The sequence below is a fragment of the Gracilinanus agilis genome, chromosome 6 (assembly GCF_016433145.1).
Source record: "Gracilinanus agilis isolate LMUSP501 chromosome 6, AgileGrace, whole genome shotgun sequence".
Classification (NCBI taxonomy): Eukaryota; Metazoa; Chordata; class Mammalia; order Didelphimorphia; family Didelphidae; genus Gracilinanus; species Gracilinanus agilis.
The window spans coordinates 277,004,695-277,029,472 of NC_058135.1; the positions used below are offsets into that span (position 1 = coordinate 277,004,695).

A 24,778-nucleotide genomic window follows, 5' to 3' on the forward strand; every position below is an offset into this window, starting at 1 on the left:
TCTGTAGATTTACTTAGAAGCCTTCCAATAGTGGCTTTGTAATTTTTCAGTTCTACCCATTTTCTTTCTGCATTCGTAGGATGGAAAATATCTAGAAGAAATATCCAAAAATCAAGAGAAACAAATGCCTTGTTCATGAAACAGAAAGGACAGTGTAGCTAGATCAAAGAGTTCCTCATGATGCTTGTAGTAAGTTATAAATATGCTAAGACTTTTAGGACTGTGATTGAAAAAAGGGGGGTTGTAGGTGAGCAGTAACGGGGGGAAAGTTGCATCAGTGCCATTAGGAGAAAATAAATTAGAAAGAGTTAACAGAGAGAAAAACTAAAAGCTTGCTCATTATTATTGATTAATTCTTTTTATCTTATTGGGAAGGACAGATTCATTCATCTTCACCTGGGTCTGAAGAGAGAAAATGCTCAATTTCACTGATGTGACCGAATTCATTCTTTTGGGATTGACCAATCGTTGGGAATTACAGGTGCTCTTCTTCATTGTTTTTTTAGTCATCTACATTATTACCCTTATTGGTAACATAGGCATGATTATATTAATCAGAATCAGTCCCCAGCTCAGTAGCCCCATGTATTTTTTCCTTAGCCACCTTTCTTTTGCAGATGTGTGGTTCTCCTCCAATGTCACTCCAAAAATGTTGGAAAATTTGTTATCTGAGACTAAAACAATTTCCTATGCAGGTTGCCTAGTTCAATGTTTTTTCTTCATCTTCTTGGTTCATGTGGAAGTGTTCATCCTGGCAGTGATGGCTTTTGATCGTTATATGGCAATTGGAAATCCATTGCTCTATGGAAGCAAGATGTCAAGAAATGTTTGTATGGGACTTATCTCTTTTCCTTACCTCTATGGTTTCTTTATTAGTCTGATCTCTACTCTGTGGACCTATGGCTTATACTTCTGTGGAAACATTGAGATCAACCACTTCTACTGTGCTGATCCACCACTCATCAAAATGGCCTGCGCTGGGACTCACATTAAAGAATACACCATGCGTACACTTGCTGGCCTTAACTTCTCATACTCTCTGTCTGTCATTTTTGTCTCATATATATTCATTCTTATAGCCATCATTCGGATGCGATCAGCAGAAGGGAGGCGGAAAGCTTTCTCCACCTGTGGGTCTCATTTGACTGCTGTAATAATTTTTTATGGTACTCTGTTCTTCATGTATCTCCGGACACCCACAGAGGAGTCAGTAGAGCAAGGGAAAATGGTGGCTGTCTTCTATACTACTGTTATCCCCATGTTGAACCCAATGATCTATAGCCTTAGAAATAAAGATGTGAAAGAAGCCATGGGCAAAGCTATTAGCAGAATATGTCAAACAAAGTGAAAGACAAACAACATGTTATTCCACAAGTTTTACAAGATATTGGCATTTAGAAAAAAATCAGTGCTGTTATGTTGTACTGAGATCCTTTTTGGACAATTTGACAATAGGAAAGTTCCCACTATAACTGGACTTGAGAGGATGACACTAAACAACTAATTTTTAATGTTTTTACTGTAAAATAACTAATATTTTTTGGAAATGAAGACTCTTCTATTTTCTAATTTGTTCCATTGTATCCATTCTCATGAAGGCTCATCATAGAAATGCGTGATTTCCTGAGTTTTCTCTGCTTTTCAATTATATTGGCAACTAATTAGGACTTATAATACACTTGGACAAATACTCCCTGGACAAATTCTGTGTTATATGTCCAGAATTAGCATACTAAATGAAAATCATCAAAGAATATTGTTATGTAAAGGATCTATTATTTGACTATATTTATACAGCCATATCATATTTAGTGATCCATTTAATCTGATCCAAATAACATATATTATACAATAAAATATTTTCTAAGAACTATGATGCCTAATATTTAATATAGAAAATATTGTTTTTACCTAAAATATTATATATTGTTATAATGTAATTTCTATAATTGTTATTATCATTATAATCCCTGCCTTATTTTTACTACAGTCATTCATTCTTATTAAGTTCTTTAGAATTGATATGGTTCTTTTCTCCGAAGAAGCCAAGAAGCAGAGAAAAGTAAGAATTGACCTCATTTTATAGATGTATAACCGATAACACAGAGAGGGAAGTGCAACCGCATAAAGTCTTTTGGCTAGGAAGTGGCTGAATCGACAGATATAGATATTTGGACCCCTTTCCCCAACAATTATATCTACATCTTACTGCATCCTCTTGCTTCTCTACCACAGCAGATCAGAAGATTAAACATTTGAAGTTATCCTCAAACCTGGATTCTAAAATGCACTTAAGTTGTAGCCGAATCACATCAGGGAGACCAAGATGGGTGGTGAGACAAAGCCTTACTCTACAGCTTTATCATAGAGAAAAATCAGGAAAGAGAAAATATTTTGAAATCTAATTTTCTATTTTTTTAAAAAATCAATATTCTACCTGTGATCTAAGTTCTTTAGAAAATAGTTTAGGGTGAGGGTAAATATTTTACTAAGGCAGTTTAGGTGCCTATAATAAATTGATAACTATAATAATCTCAACATGCTAATATAGTGCAGATGATAAACAATGTTCTCCTCCTCTCCAAAGGATCTGTAATCATTAATTTGATATCCTCTCAGGTGCTGCACACCGCTACTCACACATGTTTGCCCACCTTGTCCACCTCTCATTGACAACTTCCCATATATTTACCTCACATTTTCTATCCAGCATGCAGAGACTTGGTGATGATGGGAGAAAATGTATTATTTTCTCTAATAACTCAAAAATAACAATGAAACATATAAACTGTTCATTTGTTTTCTCTCATCCTGGTCAGGGATATACCTATTTCCTTTTTCATCAAAAAATGCCTTTGATGATACTTTTTATACAATAATTTGAATGTATTTCCTTTTTTTAAAATAATATCTTCAAAAGTAACAGATTTGGCAGCAGTCCAGCTCCTTTAATATGGAGGCAAGACACTTACAGAGAAGCCTCGAGGCCTCCTGTTTCCTAAAATCAAGATACAGAAGGACTATTATCTCTCATCTGTGAGTCTCTATCTTACCAGATGTGGGCATACAAAAAAAGCCCTCTTAAATAAATATACACAAATATATACTCATGTGAATGCACATGTATATTTGTGCATATATGGGTATGTATGCATATATGTGTATGTGTGTATATGTTTGTGCATGTGTGTGCTTATATACATGTGCAAATCCCCCCCAATTATATTCTCCTTAATTATATCCAAAATCATTCCAAATAGATTGGCTTTGAGGAGACATGCATATATGCATGCATGTGTATCTTTTAAGTTTGTGCTAGATGTGAAGCCATTGATGGCTTGTATATGTATTACTTTGTGTGTCTGCATACAAACACTATATAGATAGACATATTTCTTATATAACACAGATATAAAAATATAGAAATATGGATATAGATATTTGTATACTATCCTAGGAATATATATTTGTGTGTACATATATATATGTATATATATACAAAAGTATATGAATATATATATATATATATACAAATATATAGACAAATATTGGTACATATTTCTTATATGTAGCATACACACAATATATGTGACATGCACAAGTGTATATTTATATATATATACAATATGTACGAGAATACACACATTAAAGAATATACAGAATAGTATATAAACAATTAGAGACATATACTCTGTAAATAGTTTATCTGTACATTTATTACATGTGTAGACATCCCCTATATAATATGTGTATGTATATCTACACACCCACCCCCAAAAGACATAGAGAACAAACACTTAGATGCTCAAAGTCAAAACCTTTAGAGTGACTGAGGTCTTGCTATATTCTCGACACTGATATGATCAGCCTCACCTCATCCATGAACTGGAGCACGTTTGGAGATCGCCATCAATAGGGCATCCCATTTCATGGGATCATCAATGAACCCATCAGTGAACCCATCAATGGCTTCACATCTAGCACAAACTTAAAAGATTAACTATTAATCGAGGTAAAAAAAGAATGAAAATTAGTTTAAAATGTCTCTCTCCTCAAAGACATTCAAGTTAAAGAACAATACCACCACAGCAATGTCATATTCTGGGGTAGTTTAAGATAGCAAGTATTGTAATAAAATGAATATATTACTATGGGGCTCTAATCTCTGATTCCTAATTCTGAGTCATTAGCTGTGATTGGAGTAAAACACAACATCCTCTCTCTGGATAGGTCTCAATTTTGTAATTTAGGAAACAAAGGAGTTGGATGCAATAGTAACTAATGTCTCTTTTAGCTCTAAAGGTCTGTTGTGATTTTGGATATTTATGTGTGTATATAAATATAGGTACATCCATATTTGTATACATATGAAATTCACATAATCTTGCAGATTATTTTATCCATTCTTAATAAGACATAGTCAAGGCTTAACAATAATTCAATTGATAAATTAATCCTGATCCATGGAAAATATTTAGGTATTTACAAAATGTGATTTTACTCTTGGACTCCCAGCAATCTTCTATGGTTCTGGGGAAAAGAAGAAATAAACGGGGGGGTGGGGAAGACTTTGTTAGAAGCAGGTACAAAGGGCATTCCTGAAAGTTTTTTATGTATGTGTCACAGGATGATAATGATGTTCTTGCCTTTTATTTTTTAATCACCAATGCATAGGTAACTTGCTTATAGCCAATGTTCAAGTCAATACAGATGTTCCTGTTCACTGGAAAATATGAGGCAGCCAATTATATTGTGAGGTTTTAAATAATTTTCTTTTCATTACTCAACCTAACAGTATCCCTACGTAAGACATTCCTAATTTTCCTTTTAGTGACTTTTTTCAATTCCTTAAATGTATTCTGAGTCAGTATAATATAGTAGATAACAAGCCAGATTTAAAGTTAGAAATGCTGTTTTATTCTTACCTATGACACCTGCTGTTTGTAAAAGTCTAGGAAGGCAATATAGTCTCTCAAAGTTCCATACGATTCTCTAATACTCTAAATGGGGGAGTTGTGATTCATTCTCGATGGTAAAAATATTTTACTCAGAGAGGTCTTTATAACAATAAAAAAATGCAAGTCTCATATCCATTATTTCATACTTACTTTTCTGAACATAAATCTTACTTTACCCCACGAACACTCCAACCCTTGTTTCATGCAAGTTACTTGAAGATGGAAGCTTTTTTGGTTTTCATTTTTGAATCTCATACATAACAAAAAGCATGATGGCTAACACATAATAGAGACAATGCTAATTAAACTGAATAAGGATTAATTGGATCACTAATAACTTTTTTGAAAATCTTTTGGAATGAAAAAAGATAAATACAAATAGATGTGATTGCATACTTTTTAAAAATTTGATTTTGTATATGCTTTCATTGACTTTTCCTATAAATAGTTTAGGACAAGGGGGTCATAATTACTGGGAGAAGCTAATCAGATAGGGAAGCACTGAAGGTGAGAAAGAAAATGATCATCACTTCCTTAATTCAGAGTGCATTCAGATTAAATGATTTTAAAGGAAGCTTTCAGGGTGTATTTGGAAATAGAAGAGTTCCTAGATCTTTAAAAGAAAATGATTTTACATTTTCCTAGATCTTGAAGTCTTAGAAGCCTCCTAACATAACTCAGCTTCCAGTATGAAGTATATTCATAGACTCATTTTGGAAAAAGTAAATAATTAACTAATGACTGGGTTTCACTCATAGAACATTTCATTTTTGGGCAATATTGTATTATAGTAATCATGCCACAGATATGTTTCATTTTATTTCAGTTGATGTTATTACAAATAAAAATCCAAAATGAGATTACTTGATAACTGTTTCTTCTATTAATATTCCATTTATAAGGACATGGGAAGCACATCAGTGAGGGGCTCATTGTAAATGAGTTCATCATGGCTCAGAGGTGAGATGACTTTTCTGATATGGAAAATTGTGAGACACAAGTTGCAAAAGTCTGGGTCCATATGATGAACAATGAGACCTCTCATTCACGAAGTATCAACCAATCAAATATTTAGAAAAATAACCAATTATTATTCCATGAGTCTCCTGAAAATTCTATCAGTACACATCAGGCTTCTTTTTTAAGTTTCACATCCCATAGGGATAGTTGAAAGAAATGAAATTCTGTAAACCACTATTTCTGCCTCCAACTCTGGGCTCCTTTTTCCTGACAAAAAAATTCATGTCCAAGATATTTCAAGATACAGTCAACATCCAGGGCATCAATATCTGGGTAAAAGGATCATCAGAAGACACACTGAAGGAGATTGAGAAGAAGAGCATAAGCCTACAATGACCATTAAAGTATAATTAAAATAGCCATCTTCACTCAAAATATGAACCATTCCATAAACCTACCAAATCTCTATCCTATCACTCTCAAGTCTCCATCTTCAAGAATCATAGATTTGAACTAAATGTAAATAAAGAAACTAAAGTTAAGCTTTCTCTTATCCTTTATATTCACTTTGCTCTTCCATCTTTTCTGCTTACTACCATTATTTTCCTTTAAGGATAGTTTACTGTTACCAGAAAATGACTTTTTAATAATTAACACAGTAACATTACAGTAGTTTTCCATATTCCCCATTCAGATTCTTACCATTTCTTCAGCTCCATAACACAGATAGCACATTTTAAGGATTATATACATTTAGCTTTCCTTCATCTTCCAATTTCATTTATTTGAGGTACCAGATATGTCCTTTCCAATGAATTCTCTCCTTTTATCCATTCCTCTTACTCTATGAGTCCAAGGGCTGTCAGTTTCCCTCTTGACCATGTACTTGAGTGGTCATGTTTTTGACAAGTCAGTGAGGGACACAGGTAGAAATTTCATGGTCTTCTGATGGCAGAAACATGGAAAAGGGGGCTTTTTAATATGTTGAGAGGAAAAGGAGAAATGGTCGCACTAATCATAATTACAATTAAAAGCAGAAGGGTCTGTAAGAAATATAAACCAATTAAAAGAAATCTAAGTAATTTTTAGACACATAGGTCAATAGATTTATAGTTTAAAGTTATTTTAGAAAAAAATCATAGGTTCAGAAATAAGTTAAACTGAACAAGATTACACACTAGTGACTGGCAGAGTCTAGCCTCAAAGTAACTTTTTCTGGTTCTGGTCAGTTTTTTTCTATTATATTACAGTTGCCTGAATCCATTTAATCTGCTATTTTTCTTTAATGATGTCCTTCTAGCTCTTGTAATCTATCTATCTATCTATCTATCTATCTATCTATCTATCTATCTATCTATCTATCTATCATCTATCTATCATCTATCTATCTATCATCTATATTTAATGTAGAAATGGACATTTTTTCTATTGAATTTTAATCATATCAGCAGAAGTCTTTAGGCTACAAAGGGTTTTTTTATGTTAATCCTTACTTTACATCTTACAATCTTAGCAGTGATTCCAAGGCAGAAGAGTGGTAAGAGCTAAGTAATTGAAGTTAAGTGACTTTGCAATCTATATTTTAAAGTTCCACTTAGTTCTAGAATCCTGTGTTCCAAGATCCTCCCAGTTCTGAAAATTTTTCACTTATGAATTGGTGAGGTAAAACAATAACATTTTTCCTCAAATAAAATGCTGGCAGCCAATTGCACACTCCCAGTATATGCAAATCCTAATTACCACTTGAACAAGGAGGAAAACATCAAAACTCCTTTAAAACCCTCATTAAAAAAGTCAAACCATACAACCATAAACAACTATGAATTAAGTGATAATCTTTTCCTCAAGGATTTCTCAGGAAGAGATATTTTAATTATCTTTCTCTTCTGGAGAAAAGCTTCAGGGAGAAGTCTTAATTTGGGCCCCTCCTCCTTTCTCATTTGTAAATACTTCCAAATGCCATAATTATCATATATATTACTTGCATGAAATTATTGCAAATGTCAAACTTCACATAGGTAAGTTTAAAAGTTCTTGCTTAGAAATTTGGAAATTCAGCATCAGATTTGCATCTCTTTCTTTCTCTACACTGAAATCGATTCATTTGACATTGATATATTTGGTGCTTTCTTCACATCACAGTTTTTGGATGCTTAATCTGGAATGGATCTTAGAGATCACTCAGTTTTATTTTTCAATTGAAAAAGTGGTACCAGAGAATGATGTTGAGGTATAGGGAGAAGAACTCTAGTTGTGGGTATGAGGATCTATGAATTAGTACTGGATCTCTATAGTACAGTTGAAAAGATCTATAGTCAGAGAATTTCATGTTTAATGTTAGACTGACTCAAAAATCTATTGTTCTCAGGTCTACTTGTCAATTAGTTTTGAGGGGAGGAATCAATAAGTCTTCAGATTTGTGTTCCCTGCTATTTGTCATTTAGTCCATTCACCCTCTACCTGTTTGTACTTGCGAATTGCTATGAGGAACTGAGATGCAAAGGGTCAGTCTCTTTTGCTGATATAAACCTATTCCAATTTTCTTTATGAAAGTTGTGGATAAAAGCTGGCCATATCTTCAATACAGTGCTGATCTTCAGTGATCATCCAACAATGTGTTGCTACCTTGACACATAAACTCCTTTTAATTTTTGTCCTGAATCTGGCTCATTAATCAAGATGAAAATCCAAAGAATTGGTGTATAAATATTGGTTTCACATCCAATTCCTGTCACTATTTATGTGACTTAACAAAAAATACAATATCTCTAGATATCAGTTTAAAACCTCTCTGGGTGACTTCTCTGAAAAATGAAAAGTTTTGATCAATGGTCTTCAGGCTATTTAACCAATTCTCGAGGTTACTTGGGGGGGTCAAGTTATATATGGAAAGGACTTTGTGCTAAAATTTGAACAGTACTATATATATATATGTATACATATATATATATTCGCTTTCCCTCTGATGACTTTTAGAAACTGTTAAAAAAAAGAATCAACAAACAATGATAACAATAATTTGAAGCCTTAGTCGTCATGGAATTCAGACTCTGTTAGAAACCAAGTTGTGGGTAAGTAATATGTCATTTCATTGTTCTCTGTCTTAATTTGCTAAATGAATTGGACTATATAATTTCTGAAGGTCCTTACAGCTGTAAATTTCACTTGAAACCTATGAAATTCAGGTTTACTGAATCTTAATCCAGTGTACTTTCCCTTCTATCATATTCTTCTCTGGATGATTCTTGGTATCTGTGAGATCAAGAGGGAATGTGTTTCTCTGGATGTTAGAGACATAGTGTTCCTATGGACACTGTCAATTTTAGTGTGTCTCATTTTGTTTGCTAAACTTAAGTGTTACTTTCATTCCTACCTCTGTTATAATGGTAATGATTTAAGATGTCTCTTAAAACAATAGAAGAATAAAACTTGGGAAAATTTATGTATGTATATATAATCTTGCTGAAATTGTGTTTTTTCTTTTAATGTTGACAAATTATTAGTGGAAAGTGTCAAGAGATCCTTGTGATACTAACAATTATTTCTCATAAAACTCACTGTATAATTCCAGATTATTTGTCTGATTCTTGTGATTATTTTTCCTTCTCTATTTCTATTTCTTACAGTGGATGACTTGTCAGCTACCTCACTTTCACCTCCAGTACACTCATGAGTGTTTGTTTCCTCATCTTTTTTATGGCTTGTTTTTTTGTCTGACTTTGTGTGAAACCTTTTTTGGTGGTGATGGTGGATTCTTGACACATATACTGTAGTGGTCTATCACTTCCTTCTAAAATTCATTTTATGGTTGAGGAAATTGAGGCAAACAGTCTTAAATGATTTGTTCAGGCTCTCACAGTTAGTAAGTGTCTGAGATGATATTTGAATTCAGGAAGATGAGTCTTCCCATTGTCAGACCAAAACTCTGTCCTCTGTGCCATCTAGGGTCTATCTTCCTTCATCCTATATTCTGTCCTTATAGGGCATTACCAGGACAACAGCATCCTCCTGGGTTCTTGTTTCTGAAGGCAGTAGATATTTCTTTATTAAAATACAGGAGGATACATGTTGATGTTGAATATATATATACACACACAAATGTATAGTCTATTAAGGAAATTCTTCCTAACTTATTATCCTCTTTCAAAGTGGAATGAGATAATGTAAGAGCTAGTCTTTGGTTTCTCTGGATGTCTTCACACAGAAGTTAGAAAATCATCTGTATTATGAATTACACTAGAAATTCTTTGTAGGTATGATTTTGGTAGATAGACTGTGAAATCTTAAATTCTAAGATATTAACATTTTGTCAGTATGTAAATTTGTGTGGCTGTATGTACACATGTGTGTTAAAGCTGGGGGAATAAGCCTTTAGTTAGATTCCAATCCAAATTCCTTAATATTTGAAAAATGTGTATCAATATATACTTATATACATCAACAGGCACAAATATTCCTATTATATATAATACATATATGTATGTGTGTATATGTGTGTATGCCTGTATGTGTATGAATGTTTCTGGGCATATATGTGTATATATATATGTATGTGTGTATATACATGTATATATATATAATTGAGGGAGAGAAAGAGAGAAATGTGCATATAAATTATGTGGGCTTAGAAATGCTAAAAGGCTGCATGTGTATGTATGCATATGTGTATAGAAACTCATAGTCCATATAACGTAAAACACATCAATAAGGAATCCCCACTCTAAAATTATCATCAAAATGTTTTCTAGCTTCTGAGGGAAGATATCCAAAGAAACTGAAAAACAGAACCCTTTCCTTCTTGAAGCAGTCCAGCTGTCTTTTATATATCAGGGTTCTACATCTTTGCTTTACTTGTACTGGCCTCTTTGAACAGGCTAATGAACAGTGTGGACTCCATCTTAGAATAGATTTTTAAAAGGAAACTATAAAATAAAATAACATACATAAAAATAAATAGGAAATTAATTATATTAAAATAGTGTGTGTATTTGTCCTGTGAATTTCAAGAAACCTAGATTAAGAATCCCTGATTGAATTACTTACCTTATAATAATCTTAAATCTATTTCTTTGCAACTTCTGTCCATATACATGCATGCATATGTACCAACATATATACACCAATGTAGGGTTGAATTCGCATTAAAGGGGCAAAGAATAATTCATTTTTACCAAAGAAAGTAAATCATTACATTTTCCTTATTATAGAATTCTCTCATCAGTTCTTAGTCAAGGTTCTCTTTTCTCAAGAGAGATGATCCACATTTCTTCAGAACCAAACTCTTTTTTGGATGCCTATTGAAACTGTTGAAATTTGTTTTTTGGCTTCTTTTTGTATTTGCCTTCCTCTTCCTAGACTCAGAAGAGATCTTTGATGTTTTGGGGAAATCATCTCCTTTAGACACAAAGCCGTATGATGTCCTTTGAAGAAAGATGGCACCGTGCTTAACTTTGCTTTCCTATAAGTTAGTAACCCACAAATAGAGACTTAAAGTAAAATCATTCAATGCCCAGGAAATATCACACTTGAGGGCATTTGAAGGAGAAGGAAGGAAAGAGAGCCATCTATACCTTCTTTAGTCCTTGTCCTAGACCTTGTTTCCATACGAAACATGAAGAGAGTAAGGCAAGAAGCAACTGGTTAGTGAGTCTTTATTTTATAAGTTTTTTTTTTACTTAACATTAAATTGCTTTAAAATGATCATTTTATATATGCATGTATTTTAAAAAATAGACTTGGATTCACAAGATGTGTTTCTTAGTTCTTGTTCTGCCTCTTAACAGACTTTGGACTTACCTTCTCTTGATTTCAGCTTCCTCCTTTGTTAAACTAAAGTGATACATAAAATAATATCTCAGATTCCCAGAATTTCTTCTATTCTGTGGATGGAAACATTTTGCTCACTAAGAGTCCAAAGATCATTTCATAACTTAGTATTTTTCAAAAGCCACAAAATGGAATAACTAGGAATCTTTCCTCATTTTTACATGTAGAGAAAATGAATCATGAGCTTTATCCATGCAGCCATACTGACCCGGTGTGATGATCAGTCACAAAGTAGGCTAAAAAAAAGAAAAATAAACATAGAGAATCTTAGCATGTTGTATACCACAGGAAAAGTCTGTGCTTATTTTCTTCAGTGGAAAAGTAAGGAAATAGGATCTTGCCCATGCCATGCCTATATATGTATATTGGTGTATACATATATATATATATATATATATATATATATATATATATATATATATATATATATATATATGTGTGTGTGTGTGTGTGTGTNCAAATATCTTTTAAGAAAATTTTGTTTTGTTGTTCAGTTGTTCCAGTCATTTACAACTCTTCACGACCCCATTTGAAGGTTTCTTCACAAAGATACTGGAGCAGATTGCCATTTCCTTCTCCAGCTCATTTTATAGATGAAGAACTGAGACAGACAGGTTTTTTGATTTTCCCATGGTCAAAGAGCTAGTACGTGTGTGGGGTTGGATTTGAACTCAGAAAGGTAAGTCTTCCTGACACCAGGCCCAGATGAACCAATATTTAGGAAAAAAAATATGAATGAAAAATGAAATAATGATGCATATCTTTATCAACTATTTTTTTTTCATTAGGCAACGAAGCATATCTGTTTCAAGACAAGATTTGAGAAAATGCTCAATTTCACTGATGTGACAGAATTTATTCTTCTTGGACTAACAAGTCACAAGGAATTACAAGTTGTCTTCTTTGTCATCTTTCTAATGGTCTATATAATCACCATTGTTGGAAATATTGGCATGATTATACTAATCAAATTCAGTCCCCAGCTCAGCAGTCCCATGTACTTTTTTCTCAGTCACCTGTCTTTTGTGGATGTGTGGTTCTCCACCAATGTTACCCCCAAAATGCTGGAAAATTTGATATCAGAGACTAAAACTATTTCCTATGCCAATTGTTTAGTTCAGTGCTTTTTCTTCATTGCCCTTGTCCATGTAGAAATATTTATTTTGGCTGTGATGGCTTTTGATCGCTACATGGCAATTGGTAACCCTTTGCTTTATGGCAGTAAGATGTCAAGAACTGTCTGCCTTCGACTGATCTCTTTCCCATATATATATGGTTTCCTCACTAGTTTGGCAGCAACACTGTGGACTTATGGGTTGTATTTCTGTGGCAATGTTGAAATCAACCACTTCTATTGTGCTGACCCTCCACTTATCAAAATGGCTTGTGCTGGAACATATGTAAAGGAGTATACAATGATCATTCTCGCTGGTATAAATTTCACATACTCCTTATCTGTTGTAATTATTTCTTACCTGTTTATTCTCATTGCTATCCTTAGAATGCGTTCTGCAGAAGGAAGAAGGAAAGCGTTCTCTACTTGTGGATCCCATCTGACAGCAGTAGTTATATTTTATGGGACACTCATCTTCATGTATCTCAGGCGTCCCACTGAGGAGTCAGTAGAGCAGGGGAAAATGGTGGCTGTATTCTATACCACAGTAATTCCCATGCTGAATCCCATGATCTATAGCCTGAGAAACAAAGATGTGAAAGAAGCCATGATAAGATTGATTGGCAAAACATGTTCAATCAAATAAAAATATTCTCTATCCTTCTAAGTCCTGTGAATATTTGAGCTTCTGTGGGGATTGTGTTTAAATGTCAAAATGAATCACCATGATTCGCTAGATTTTTGTTCCACCATTTTGATGGGGTAAGAGAAGAAACAATGAGACATTCATCCTCTTAAGCTCCAGAGAAGGCATCTATAATAACTATCAATTTTCTCCGTGAATGGAACTATTGAAGCACATTAATACTATAATGAAAAAAATACTACACTGACATATCTGTTGTGAAGTTACTAACTTCTTCAAGTCTAGTAAAAAAAAAACATTTATTAAGCACCAACTCTATGCCAGGCATTGCACTCAACAATAAAAATATGCAGAAATACCAAAAAAAATCAAACAAACCACAAAACAAAATCAGAAGTCCCCACCCTTAATGAGCTAGCTATCTAATGGAAAGACATTTAAATAATTCTGTACAAATTATTTTTGGACATGTACATATGACAAATTGTACATAATCACAGAGGGAATTCACTAATATTAAAGGGAATCAGAAAAGACTTTCTGTACAATTTGGGGTTTTAACTGGCACCTGAAAGAAACCTTTAGTTGGAGATGAGGAGAAAGACAGAGCATGACAAACATGGGGAATTATTAATGATAATCGCTCAAATTAGGAGATGGAGTTTCTTGTGTAATGAATAGAAGAGACACAAGTGTTGTTGTATGTATGTAGAAGGGAAAATGGTTTGAGAAGACTAGAGGAATAGAAAGGGTTCAGGCAATATGGGGATTTTAGAGTAAAATATGTTTTTAGATTTCATTTTGAGGGTAAGAAGAAGCAATGGAAATTTGAAAAAGTGTTTTTCTTTTCTTTAAAAAAGGTTATATAGGCAGTTTTCAGATAAAGAAATCAAACTATCAATAAGCTCAAGAAAAACTATTCTAACTCTCTTATAATTAGACAAATGCAAATCTAAACAATTCTGAGATACCACCTCACACCTAGCAGATTGATTAATATGATAGCAAAAGAAAGTGATAAATGTTGGAGGGGCTGTGGCAAAATTGGGACAAGAATGTATTGCTGGTGGAGTTGTAAATTGATCCAACCATTCTGGAAGGCAATTTGGAATTATTCACAAAGGACTTTAAAGACAGCCTGTCCTTTGGTTCAACCATACCACTGCTGGGTTTGTACCCCAAAGAGATAATAGGGAAAAATGGGTACAAAAATATTCATAGATGCTTTCTTTGTGTTGGCAAAAAACTGGAAAATAGGTACGTCCATTAATTGGGGAATGGCTGAACAAACTGTGGTATCTGATGGTGATGGAATACTATTGTGCTTAAAGGAAAAATAAACTGGAGGAATTCCATGTGAACTGGAAAGGCCTCCAGGAACTGATGCAGAGTGAAACAAATGACAAAAGATATTTCTTAATTTTTCCATTAGTGATTATTCTCAATTCATTAAATGTATTCTATGAGTCAGTATAATATAGTAGATAACAAACCAGCTTTGAAGTCAGAAATGTTGAGTTCTATTCTTGCCTCTGACACCTGTTCTCTGTAAAACTATAGGTATACTATATAGTCTCTCAAAGTTCCAGACAATTCTCTAGTACTCTAAGTGGGAGAGTTGTGATTCATCCTCAATTGTAGAAATTCTTTGCACATAGAGAGGTCTCTATAACAATAAAAATTGCAAGTCTCATAACCATTATTTTATACTTACTTCTCTGTTCTCCTGGTGAACACTCTAACCATAGCTTTACGCAAGTTACTTGAAGAAGGAAGCTTATTTGGCTTTCTTTTTTGAATCTCATACATAACAAAAAGCACAGTGACTGGTACATAATAGAAACAATGCACATTAAACTGAATGGGGATTAATTCAATCACTAATAACTTTTTGGTAAATCTATTGGAATGAAAAAGATAAATATAAATAGATATGAATGCTTGCTTTAAAAAATTTCATTTTTATATGCTTTCATTGATTTTTCCCATAGTTAGTTTGGGACAAGGAAGTCATAATTCCTGGGAGGAGCTAACCAGATAGGGAAGCATTGAAGGTGAGAAGGAAAACGATCATCACTTCCTTACTTTAGGATTCATTCTGATTAAATGATTTTTAAAGAAAGCTTTCAGGTGTATTTGGAAATAGAAGATTCCCAAGATCTCTAAAAGAAAATAATTTTTATATTTTTCTATATTTGTTGTAGTCTTAGAAGGCTCCTAACATAATTCAGTTTCCAATATGAAGTATATTCACAGGCACAATTGGGGGGGGGAAGTAAATAAATAATTAATGGTTGGGTTTCACTTAGAGAACATTTCACTTTTGGGAAAAATTGTATTATAGTAATCATGCCACATACATGTTTAATTTTATTTCAGTTGAAGTTACTCCAAATAAAAATCTAAAATGAGATTACTTGATAACTGTTTCTTCTATTACTATTTCCTTTATAAGGACATGGGAGGCAGATCAGTGAGGGGATCATTGTAAATGAGTTCATCATGGCTGAAAGAGGTGAGATGACTTTTCTGACATGGAAAATATCTGAGACACAAGTCCCAAAAGATTGGGTCCATATGGTGAACAATGAGACTTCTCATTAATGAAGTATCAACTAACCATTTGTTTAGAAAAATAGCCAATTATTATTCTATGAGCCTCTTGAAAATTCCATCAGTACACCTTAGGCTTCTTTTTCAAGTTGCACATCCCATAGGGATAGCTGAAATCGTACTCTGTAACCCACTATTTCTACCTCCAACTCAAGGTTCCTTCTCTTCCCTTAAAAAAAAAAAACAAAAAAAAACAACATATCCAAGATATTTCAGGATATAGTCAATATCCAGGGCATCAATGATTGTTTAAAAGGATCATCAGAAGACAGACATGAAGGAGACTGAGAAGAGGAGTATAATATAAAATATAATTAAAGTATAATTTACAGCAAAATTAAAATAGCTATTTTCAGTCAAAATATAAACCATTCTGTAAAAGTACCAAGTCTCTATCACATCATTCTCAAGCCTCCATCTTCAAAAATCATAGATTTGAATCAAATGCAGATAAGGAAACTAAAGTTAAGCCGTCTCTTATCCTTTACATTCACTTTGCTTCTCATTTTTTCTGCTCATTATCATTGTATTCCTTGAAGGATAATTTACCGTAGCCAGAAAATGATTTTTAAATAATTGACACAGTAGCATTATAATAGTTTTCCATATTTCCCACTCACACTCTTCCAAGCTTTTCGTCTCCATAACTCAGGTAGCACATTTGAAGGATTTATCTATATTTATCTTTCCTTCATCTTCCCATTTCATTTCTTTTAGGCACCAGATATACTATTTCAAGTGAATTCACTGCTTTTGTCCATTCCCCTTACTCTATGAGTCCAAGGATTGTAGGTTCGTCTCTTGACCATATACTCAAGTGGTCATGTTTTTGACCTGTCAATGAGGGACACAGGTAGGAATTTCATGGTCCTATGATGGCAGCAAAATGGAAAAGAGGGCTTTTTCTATGAGAGGAAGATGAGAAAGGGTTTCACTGATCATAATTATAATTAAAAGCAGAAGGGTTTGTAAGAAATATAGACCCATTCAAAGAAATCTAAGTAATTTTTAGACACATTGGCTAATAGATTTAGAGTTTAAAGGTATTTTAGAAAAAAAAATATGGGTATAGAAGTAAGTTAACCCGAACAAACATTACACATTAGTGACTAAGCAGAATCTAGATTCAAAAGAACTTTTCTGGCTGCAGTCAGTTTTTCTTCTACTATTTTGCAGTTGCCTAATTCTGGTTAATCTGCTGCTTTTCTTTATTAAAGTCTTTTTTAACTTTTGCAATCTACATTTAAAAGTTCCACCTAGTTCTAGAATCCTGTGTTCCAAGATCCTCCCAGCTCTGAAAAGCTTTCATCTATGAATTGGTGAGGTAAATCAATGGCATTTTTCCTCAACTAAAATGCTGGCAGCCAATTGCACACTCCCAGGACACACAAATCCTAATTACCACTTGCACAAGGAGGAAAACATCTAAACTCCTTTAAAATTCTCATTAAAAAAAAACAAACAAAACTACCAAAACAACTATGAATTAAGTGGTAATCTTTTCCTCAAGGATTTCTCAGGAAGAGATATTTTAATTATCTTTCCTAGCTCTCCTGGAGAAATGCTTCAGGGAGAAGTCTTAATTTGGGCCCCTCCTCCTTTCTCATTTGTAAATACTTCCAAATGCTATAATTGTCACATATATTACTTGCATGAAATTATTGCAAATATCAAACTTCACATAGGTAAGTTTGAAGGTTCCTGCTTAGAAATTCAGCATCATATTTGCATCTCTTTCTCTACACTGAAATTGATTCATTCGACATTGATATATTTGGTGCTTTCTTCACATTACAGTTTTTGGAAGCTTAGTCTGGAATGGATCTTAGAGATCACTCAGTTTTATTTTTCAATTGAAAAAGTGGTACCAGAGAATGATGTTGAGTTATAGAAGGAAGAACTCTAGATGTGAGTAAGAGGATCTATGAATTAGTACTGGATCTCTATCGTACAGTTGAAAAGAACACTGGGACTAGAGTCAGAGAATTTTATGCTGACAGTTAGGTTTGGAATCCATATGGATCCCACATAGGCTGACTCAAGCATCCATTGTTCTTAGGACTATTTGTCAATTAGTGTTGAGGGGAGGAATCATTCAGTGCAACTTTCTGTTCCCTCTTATTTGTCATTTAGTCAAGTCACCCTCTACCTGTTTGCATTTGGAAATTGCCATATGTTTCCTACATTGGGGAGGAACTGAGGTGCAAAGGCTCAATCTCTTTTACTGATATAAATGTATTCCAAATTTCTTTATGAAAGTTACCGAAAAAAGCTGACCACATTTCCAATACATTGCTGATGTTCAGTGATCAACAGTGATTAATCAACAATGTGTTGCTACCTGGACATATTTACAATAAACTCATTTTAGTTTTTGTTCTGAATCTGGCTCATTAATCAAGATGAAAATCCAAAGAATTGGTGTTTAAATATTGGCTTCACATCCAATTTCTGCCATTTACTATTTATGTGACTTGACAAAAGATACAATCTCTCTAGACATCAGTTCCCTCATTTGTAAAATGAAGAATTTGGATTAAATAAACTTTGTGATTCCTTCCATCTCTAGATCTACTGTCTTCTGATCCTAATACTAGACTTCAAATCTTAGCTCTCCCTTTTGCTAAATGTGTGAGGTTAGGCAAATTTTAAAACCTCTCTGGGTGAATAATCTGAAAAATAAAAAGTTTTGATTAATGATCTTTAGGCTATTTAAGTAATTCCCAAGGTTCCTGTGGGGGTCAAGTTATATATAGAAAGGAATTTGTGCTAAAAATTGAACAGTATAATATATATATATTTGCTTTCCTTCTAATGACTTTTAGAAACTGTTAAAAATATAAAATCAACAGACAACAATAATACCAATAATTTGAAGCTTTAGTCATGGAATTCAAACTCTACTAGAAAACAAAGTGTGGGTAAGTAATATGCTATTTAATTGTTCTAAGCCTCTCTGTCTTAATTTGTTAATGAAATGGACTATATGATTTCTGAAGGTGCTTTCAGCTGGAAATCTCATTTGAAACCTAGAAAACTGAGGTTTATTGACTCTTAATCCATTATACTTTCCCTTCTATCATGTTCTTCTCTGGATGGTTGTTGGTATCTGTGAGATCAAGAGGGAATGTGCTTCTCTAGATGTTAGAGACATAGTGTTCCTAGGTATACTCAACTTTAGTTTTAATCTTGATAGTGTGTCTAATTTTGTTTGCTAAATTTAAGTGCTATACTCATTCCTACCTCTGCTATAATAATCATGATTTAAGATAACTTTTAAAACAATAGAAGAATTAAACTTGGGAAAAGTTATGTATGTATATATCATCTTGCTCAAATTTTTTAATGTTGACAAATTATTAGTGGAAAGTGTCAAGTTATCCTTGTGACACCAACAACCATTTCTCATGAAATTCACTATATGTTTCCAGAACATTTGTCTGATTCTGATGATTTTTTCTACTCTATTTCAATTCCTTACAGTGGATGACTTGTCAGCTATCTAACGTTCACCTCCAGTACACTGAAGAGTCATGAGTTTGTTTGTTTCCTAATCTTTTTTATATGGCTTGTTGTTGTGTCTGATTCTGTGTGACCCCTTTTTTGGTGGTGGTGGTTTCCTGATACATATACTAGAGTGGTCTACCACTTCCTTCTTCAATTCATTTTATGGATGTGGAAATTGAGGCGAACAGGGTTAAATGATTTGCCCAGGCTCAAAAAGCTAGTAAGTGTCTGAAATCAGATTTTAAATTCAGGAAGATGAGCCTTCCCAATCTCAATCTAAAACTCTATCTACTATGCACTTTAAGTTCCATCTTCCTTATTCCTCTATTCTGTCCTCAAAGGACATTACCCATGGTTAAAAAGCTAGTACCTATGTGAGGTTGGATTAAGCTAGTAGGTGTGTGAAGTTTAATGTGCACTCAAAAAACTAAGTCTTCCTGACACCAGGCCCAGATGAAGCAATATTTAGGAAAATATAAATGAAAATTGAAATAATGATGCATATATTTATCAACTGTCTTTTTCTCATTAGGCAACAGAAAGAAGCATATCTGTATCAAGGCCAGATTTGAGAAAATGCTCAATTTCACTGATGTGACAGAATTTATTCTTCTTGGACTAACAAGTCGCAGGGAATTACAAGTTATCTTCTTTGTCATCTTTCTAATGGTTTATATAATCACCATTGTTGGAAATATTGGCATGATTATACTAATCAAAATCAGTCCCCAGCTCAGCAGTCCCATGTACTTTTTCCTCAGTCACCTCTCTTTTGTGGATGTATTGTTCTCCACCAATGTTACCCCCAAAATGCTAGAAAATTTGATATCAGAAACTAAAACTATTTCCTATGCCAATTGTTTAGTTCAGTGCTTTTTCTTCATTGCCCTTGTCCATGTAGAAATATTTATTTTGGCTGCAATGGCCTTTGATCGCTACATGGCAATTGGTAACCCTTTGCTTTATGGCAGTAAGATGTCAAGAACTGTCTGCATTCGATTGATCGCTTTCCCATATATATATGGTTTCCTCACTAGTTTGGCAGCAACACTGTGGACTTATGGGTTGTATTTCTGTGGCAATATTAAAATCAACCATTTCTACTGTGCTGACCCTCCACTTATCAAAATGGCTTGTGCTGGAACATATGCAAAGGAATATACAATGCTCTTTCTTGCTGGTATAAATTTCACATATTCTTTATCTGTTGTAATTATTTCTTATCTGTTTATTCTCATTGCTATCCTCAGAATGCATTCTTCAGAAGGAAGGAAGAAAGCATTCTCTACTTGTGGATCCCATCTGACAGCAGTAGTTATATTTTATGGGACACTCATCTTCATGTATCTCAGGCGTCCCACTGAGGAGTCAGTGGAGCAGGGGAAAATTGGGGCTGTGTTTTATACCACAGTAATTCCCATGCTGAATCCCATGATCTATAGCCTGAGAAACAAAGATGTGAAAGAAGCCATGATAAGATTGATAAACAAAATATGTTCAGTCAAATAAAACAAATTCTCTATCCTTCTAAGTCCTGTGAATATTTGAGCTTCTGTGGGGATTGTGTTTATATGTGGCAATGAATCACCATGATTCACTAGATTTTTTGTTCCATCATTTTGATGGGGTAAGAGAAGAAACAATGAGACATTCATCCTCTTAAGCTCCAGAGAAGACATCTATAATAACTATCAATTATCTCCATGAATGGAACTATTGAAGCACATTAATACTGTAATGAAAAAGTACTACACAGACATATCTGTTGTGAAGTTACTAACCTCTTCAAGTCTAGTCAAAAAACATTTATTAAGTACCAACACTGTGCCAGGCATTACATTCAACAATAAAAGTACACCTAAAAGGCAAAAAGTACCACAGGAATTCCCCATTCTTAAGGAGCCAGAAGTCTAATGGAAAGATAACATCTAAAGAACTTTTTTACAAATTCTTTATGGGTATATGTGTATGACAAATTGTTCATAATCACAGAGGGACTTGATTAGTATTAAAGGAGATCAGAAAGACATTTTGTACAATGTGGGGTTTTAACTGGCATCTGAAAGAAATCAGGAATTGGAGATGAGGAGAGGGGAAGCGTTTCAAACATGGGGAATGATCAATGATAATCTCTCAAATCAAGAGATGGAATTTCTTGTGTAATGAATAGAAAAGACACAAGTGTTATTGTATATATGTGGAGGGGGAAATGGTTTGGGAAGACTAGAAGAGTAGAACAAGAAGAGCAAAATAAATGATTTTAAATTTCATTTGGAGGGTAATAGGAAGCTATGGAAGTTCAAAAATGTGTTTTTCTTTTCTTTAAAAAAGATCATTATATTATATCATATTAATTTTTAGGAATGTTCAACCTCCATCTCTTTAAGAAATTCCCTTTTAACAAAGTTTTAAAAGGAAACTTAAGAAAGGTCAGTATTACTAGTCAATACATCTACTACATCTGGAAGCATATATACCTTTTCATGCCCTTTGCTCACTTCCTTTGTAATTAAGATGGGAAAGTGTTCTTTATTCAACTCTTCTCCATATCTAAGCTAAAAATCATTATAATTATAGAATACATACGTTTATTTTGTTGCTGTCACCTTTTTAATTGTTATAATCATTGTACAAATCAAATCTCAAATGTGCATCTCAATTAAGAAATATTTCACAAAATAAATAAAAATAGAACAGAAGGTAGTTAATGTTAACATGTGATTTTCTCAGTCAATATGCATCCTACAGGAATATATAAATATGTTTCTTTTTCAGTGTGACATCATTGAGATATATTTTCTTTCCGGTTCTTAATTCACTAAACATCCTTTTATATAAGTCTTTTCATATTTTCTTGTATTCATTAAATTCATCATTCATTATGGTATAGTAATATTTCATGTAATAGTGATTTGATTAGCCAACCTCCACCTATTGGACGCCTTATTTCTTTTCAATTCTTTGCTCACAAAAAAGTGAATGACTGTTTTTTTTTTCCCTTTTGTTTTTTTTTCCTTCTAGAGTCTTGGTGAAATGCCATTTATCCAAATGATGTTATTCATGTTCCATGGGAGGGACCTTACTTCCTTTAATTATTCATTCATTCTTTATGTTAAACACTCTCTTCTCCCTCTTGTTCTCTTTAAAATGCAAATGCTTTTAAAGGGCACTAGACTACTTTCAGACTGGGGTCTTGGACAAAAGAATTTAATTTTCCTGATTTTATGCTACTAGATCTAAGGAAAGTTTGGCAATACCCACCCTAACTCCTTCATAGAATTAGTTGACAAATAGAATGAGAATTAATGAATATAACTGTTTTATAGCAAACAAATACAAGGTGACATTTGCTTGCTATGACCTTGGTCAAATTATAGAATTTCTTTAAACCTCAGTTTCCTAATTTACAAAATGAAAAGATGAGACTAGATGACCTCGGATATAATTCTATGGCATATGATCTGTAATCCATAATTTTTGACCTTTCAGTTTCTTTGTCTTTAAAATGGATATAATGTTTCATGGATTATCCATCCCCCAGCTTTTTGGAATTATTCCCTGGTCTAGGTTCTGGCTTTTTTACTTAAAATATAAGAAGCTCTTCTTCACAAATCATTGATAATTTTCCTGCTAGGTCTGATGTTGTTGCTATATATGTTTGTCATTCTATGTCTCTGGATTTTCTTTTCCTCTTTGTAATAAAAGAAAATTGCAGTAGACAATGGTCTCTTCTAGCTCTTAAATTATATGCTTCAATTATTCTTCATGTTTCCTTTTTTTTTTTCAGCCTAGAAAACTAGAGTAGCCTTTGACTAATTCATTAATTGTCTCAATAGGTTAAACGATAAATGAATCAACACTGATTATACTCAGGCTATGTGTAACCACTGAATTTACCAAAATGAGAATTAAAACATTTTTAACTTCATAAACTTTACATTTAGCTGGGAAATGTATACACATTAAAGTAGAATTTACAATGTATAACACATTTTATTCCAATGTTGGGTGAAAAGCTGACTGAGTTATATACTATTTCCCTTGATGATCAAACAATATCTGCTTTCTTTGGTGCAAACCAAATCTCAAGGTATTAGGAGTCAAAATGTAAAACAAATAGGCCAAATGGAATGACAGGGTGGATTAATATGAAACTTTTGAAAATCTAGGTCTAACAACTTTTCAGAGGTTATATCTTTGTAGTGGAAAAATATTTCATCAGAATATTAAGAGTCCTAGGATTATTATGAAGGACAGTAAGCTGTTGCAGTGCAAGGAGCCTCCAGGGGCTTAGGAAAGTTCCAGGTGGAGCTAGTAATAGAGGAAGCATCATGCTGAAATCTATTGGAAGTCAAGAAAAAAGCTGGGATAAAGATGACAAATTTGCAAAATTTCCCATGCAGATAGAAGATTGATTTCTTAATTAAGGTTTATTTATTTGTTTGTTTGTTTGTTTATTTGTTTGTTTGGCATCGGTGTTGAATGTGAGTAATGAGCTGGACTCCAAAAGGGATCAGAAATAGGGAACTAATTTTTGGACTTTGGTATATTTGGTATATATGGAAACAGGCTATTCCTGTTTCCATCCCACAACATCCTCTTTTAAAACAAACACTCTTATAGCACTGAAATATAATTTCAAGAAGTTGAAACTGTCTTTGAAAAATAAGGGGCAGATGTTAAGAATTAAGAATTAAGTTAATTAATTCCAAGACTATATGATCACTATATAATCAGTTCCAACTATAAATTCTATGTTCTATTAATAGAGTGAAAAAGACAAATAAAGGAGGCAATATAGTGTACAGGAATGCATGTTGCATTTGAAATCTGAAGATCCGAGCTGAAATTTCAACTCTGCTATTTATTACCCTTGTGACATTTGTCAAGTCCATCAACTCTTATGGACCTTAGTTTCCTGATCAAAAAAAAAAAAAGAATGAAATGTGATTATATGACCTCTAATGTACCTGCCAACTCAAAAGATATAATCCTATGATCTAGAATTTTATAGATATTCAAACAGCATATACTCAAGAAATAAAATTAGGTTATAGAATAGAAGATCTAGGATAAACTTCAGTTTCTGCCCCTTATTAGTTATTTAACATGAGGCAAGTCACTTAAGCAAACAAAACCATGAAAACTCTTCTA

The 24,778-nt window shown here is 33.3% G+C and overlaps 3 protein-coding genes across 3 annotated transcripts; all 3 read left to right on the plus strand.

Moving 5' to 3' along the window:
* The first annotated feature begins 415 nt into the window (after positions 1 to 415).
* LOC123251743 (olfactory receptor 5M3-like) lies at positions 416 to 1,348 on the plus strand. The gene has a single exon (XM_044681035.1). The coding sequence runs from the start codon at positions 416 to 418 to the stop codon at positions 1,346 to 1,348; it is 933 nt and encodes a 310-aa protein (XP_044536970.1).
* Positions 1,349 to 11,960: 10,612 nt separating this feature from the next.
* Positions 11,961 to 13,504, plus strand: LOC123252660 (olfactory receptor 5M3). Its single transcript, XM_044681926.1, has 2 exons — positions 11,961 to 11,975; positions 12,569 to 13,504. The coding sequence occupies exons 1-2, from the start codon at positions 11,961 to 11,963 to the stop codon at positions 13,502 to 13,504; spliced, it is 951 nt and encodes a 316-aa protein (XP_044537861.1).
* A 6,696-nt stretch (positions 13,505 to 20,200) lies between these two features.
* On the plus strand, positions 20,201 to 23,874 carry LOC123252662 (olfactory receptor 5M3-like). Its single transcript, XM_044681927.1, has 2 exons — positions 20,201 to 21,098; positions 23,798 to 23,874. The coding sequence occupies exons 1-2, from the start codon at positions 20,201 to 20,203 to the stop codon at positions 23,872 to 23,874; spliced, it is 975 nt and encodes a 324-aa protein (XP_044537862.1).
* The last annotated feature ends 904 nt before the right edge of the window (positions 23,875 to 24,778 follow it).

Coding starts and splice junctions, on each gene's coding strand:
- LOC123251743 (XM_044681035.1), top strand. CDS start 416: ATGCTCAATTTCACTGATGTGACCGAATTCATTCTTTTGGGATTGACC.
- LOC123252662 (XM_044681927.1), top strand. CDS start 20,201: ATGCTCAATTTCACTGATGTGACAGAATTTATTCTTCTTGGACTAACA. Junction 21,099..23,797: donor AGATGTGAAAGAAGCCATGA/TAAGATTGATAA, acceptor AAATCTAGGTCT/AACAACTTTTCAGAGGTTAT.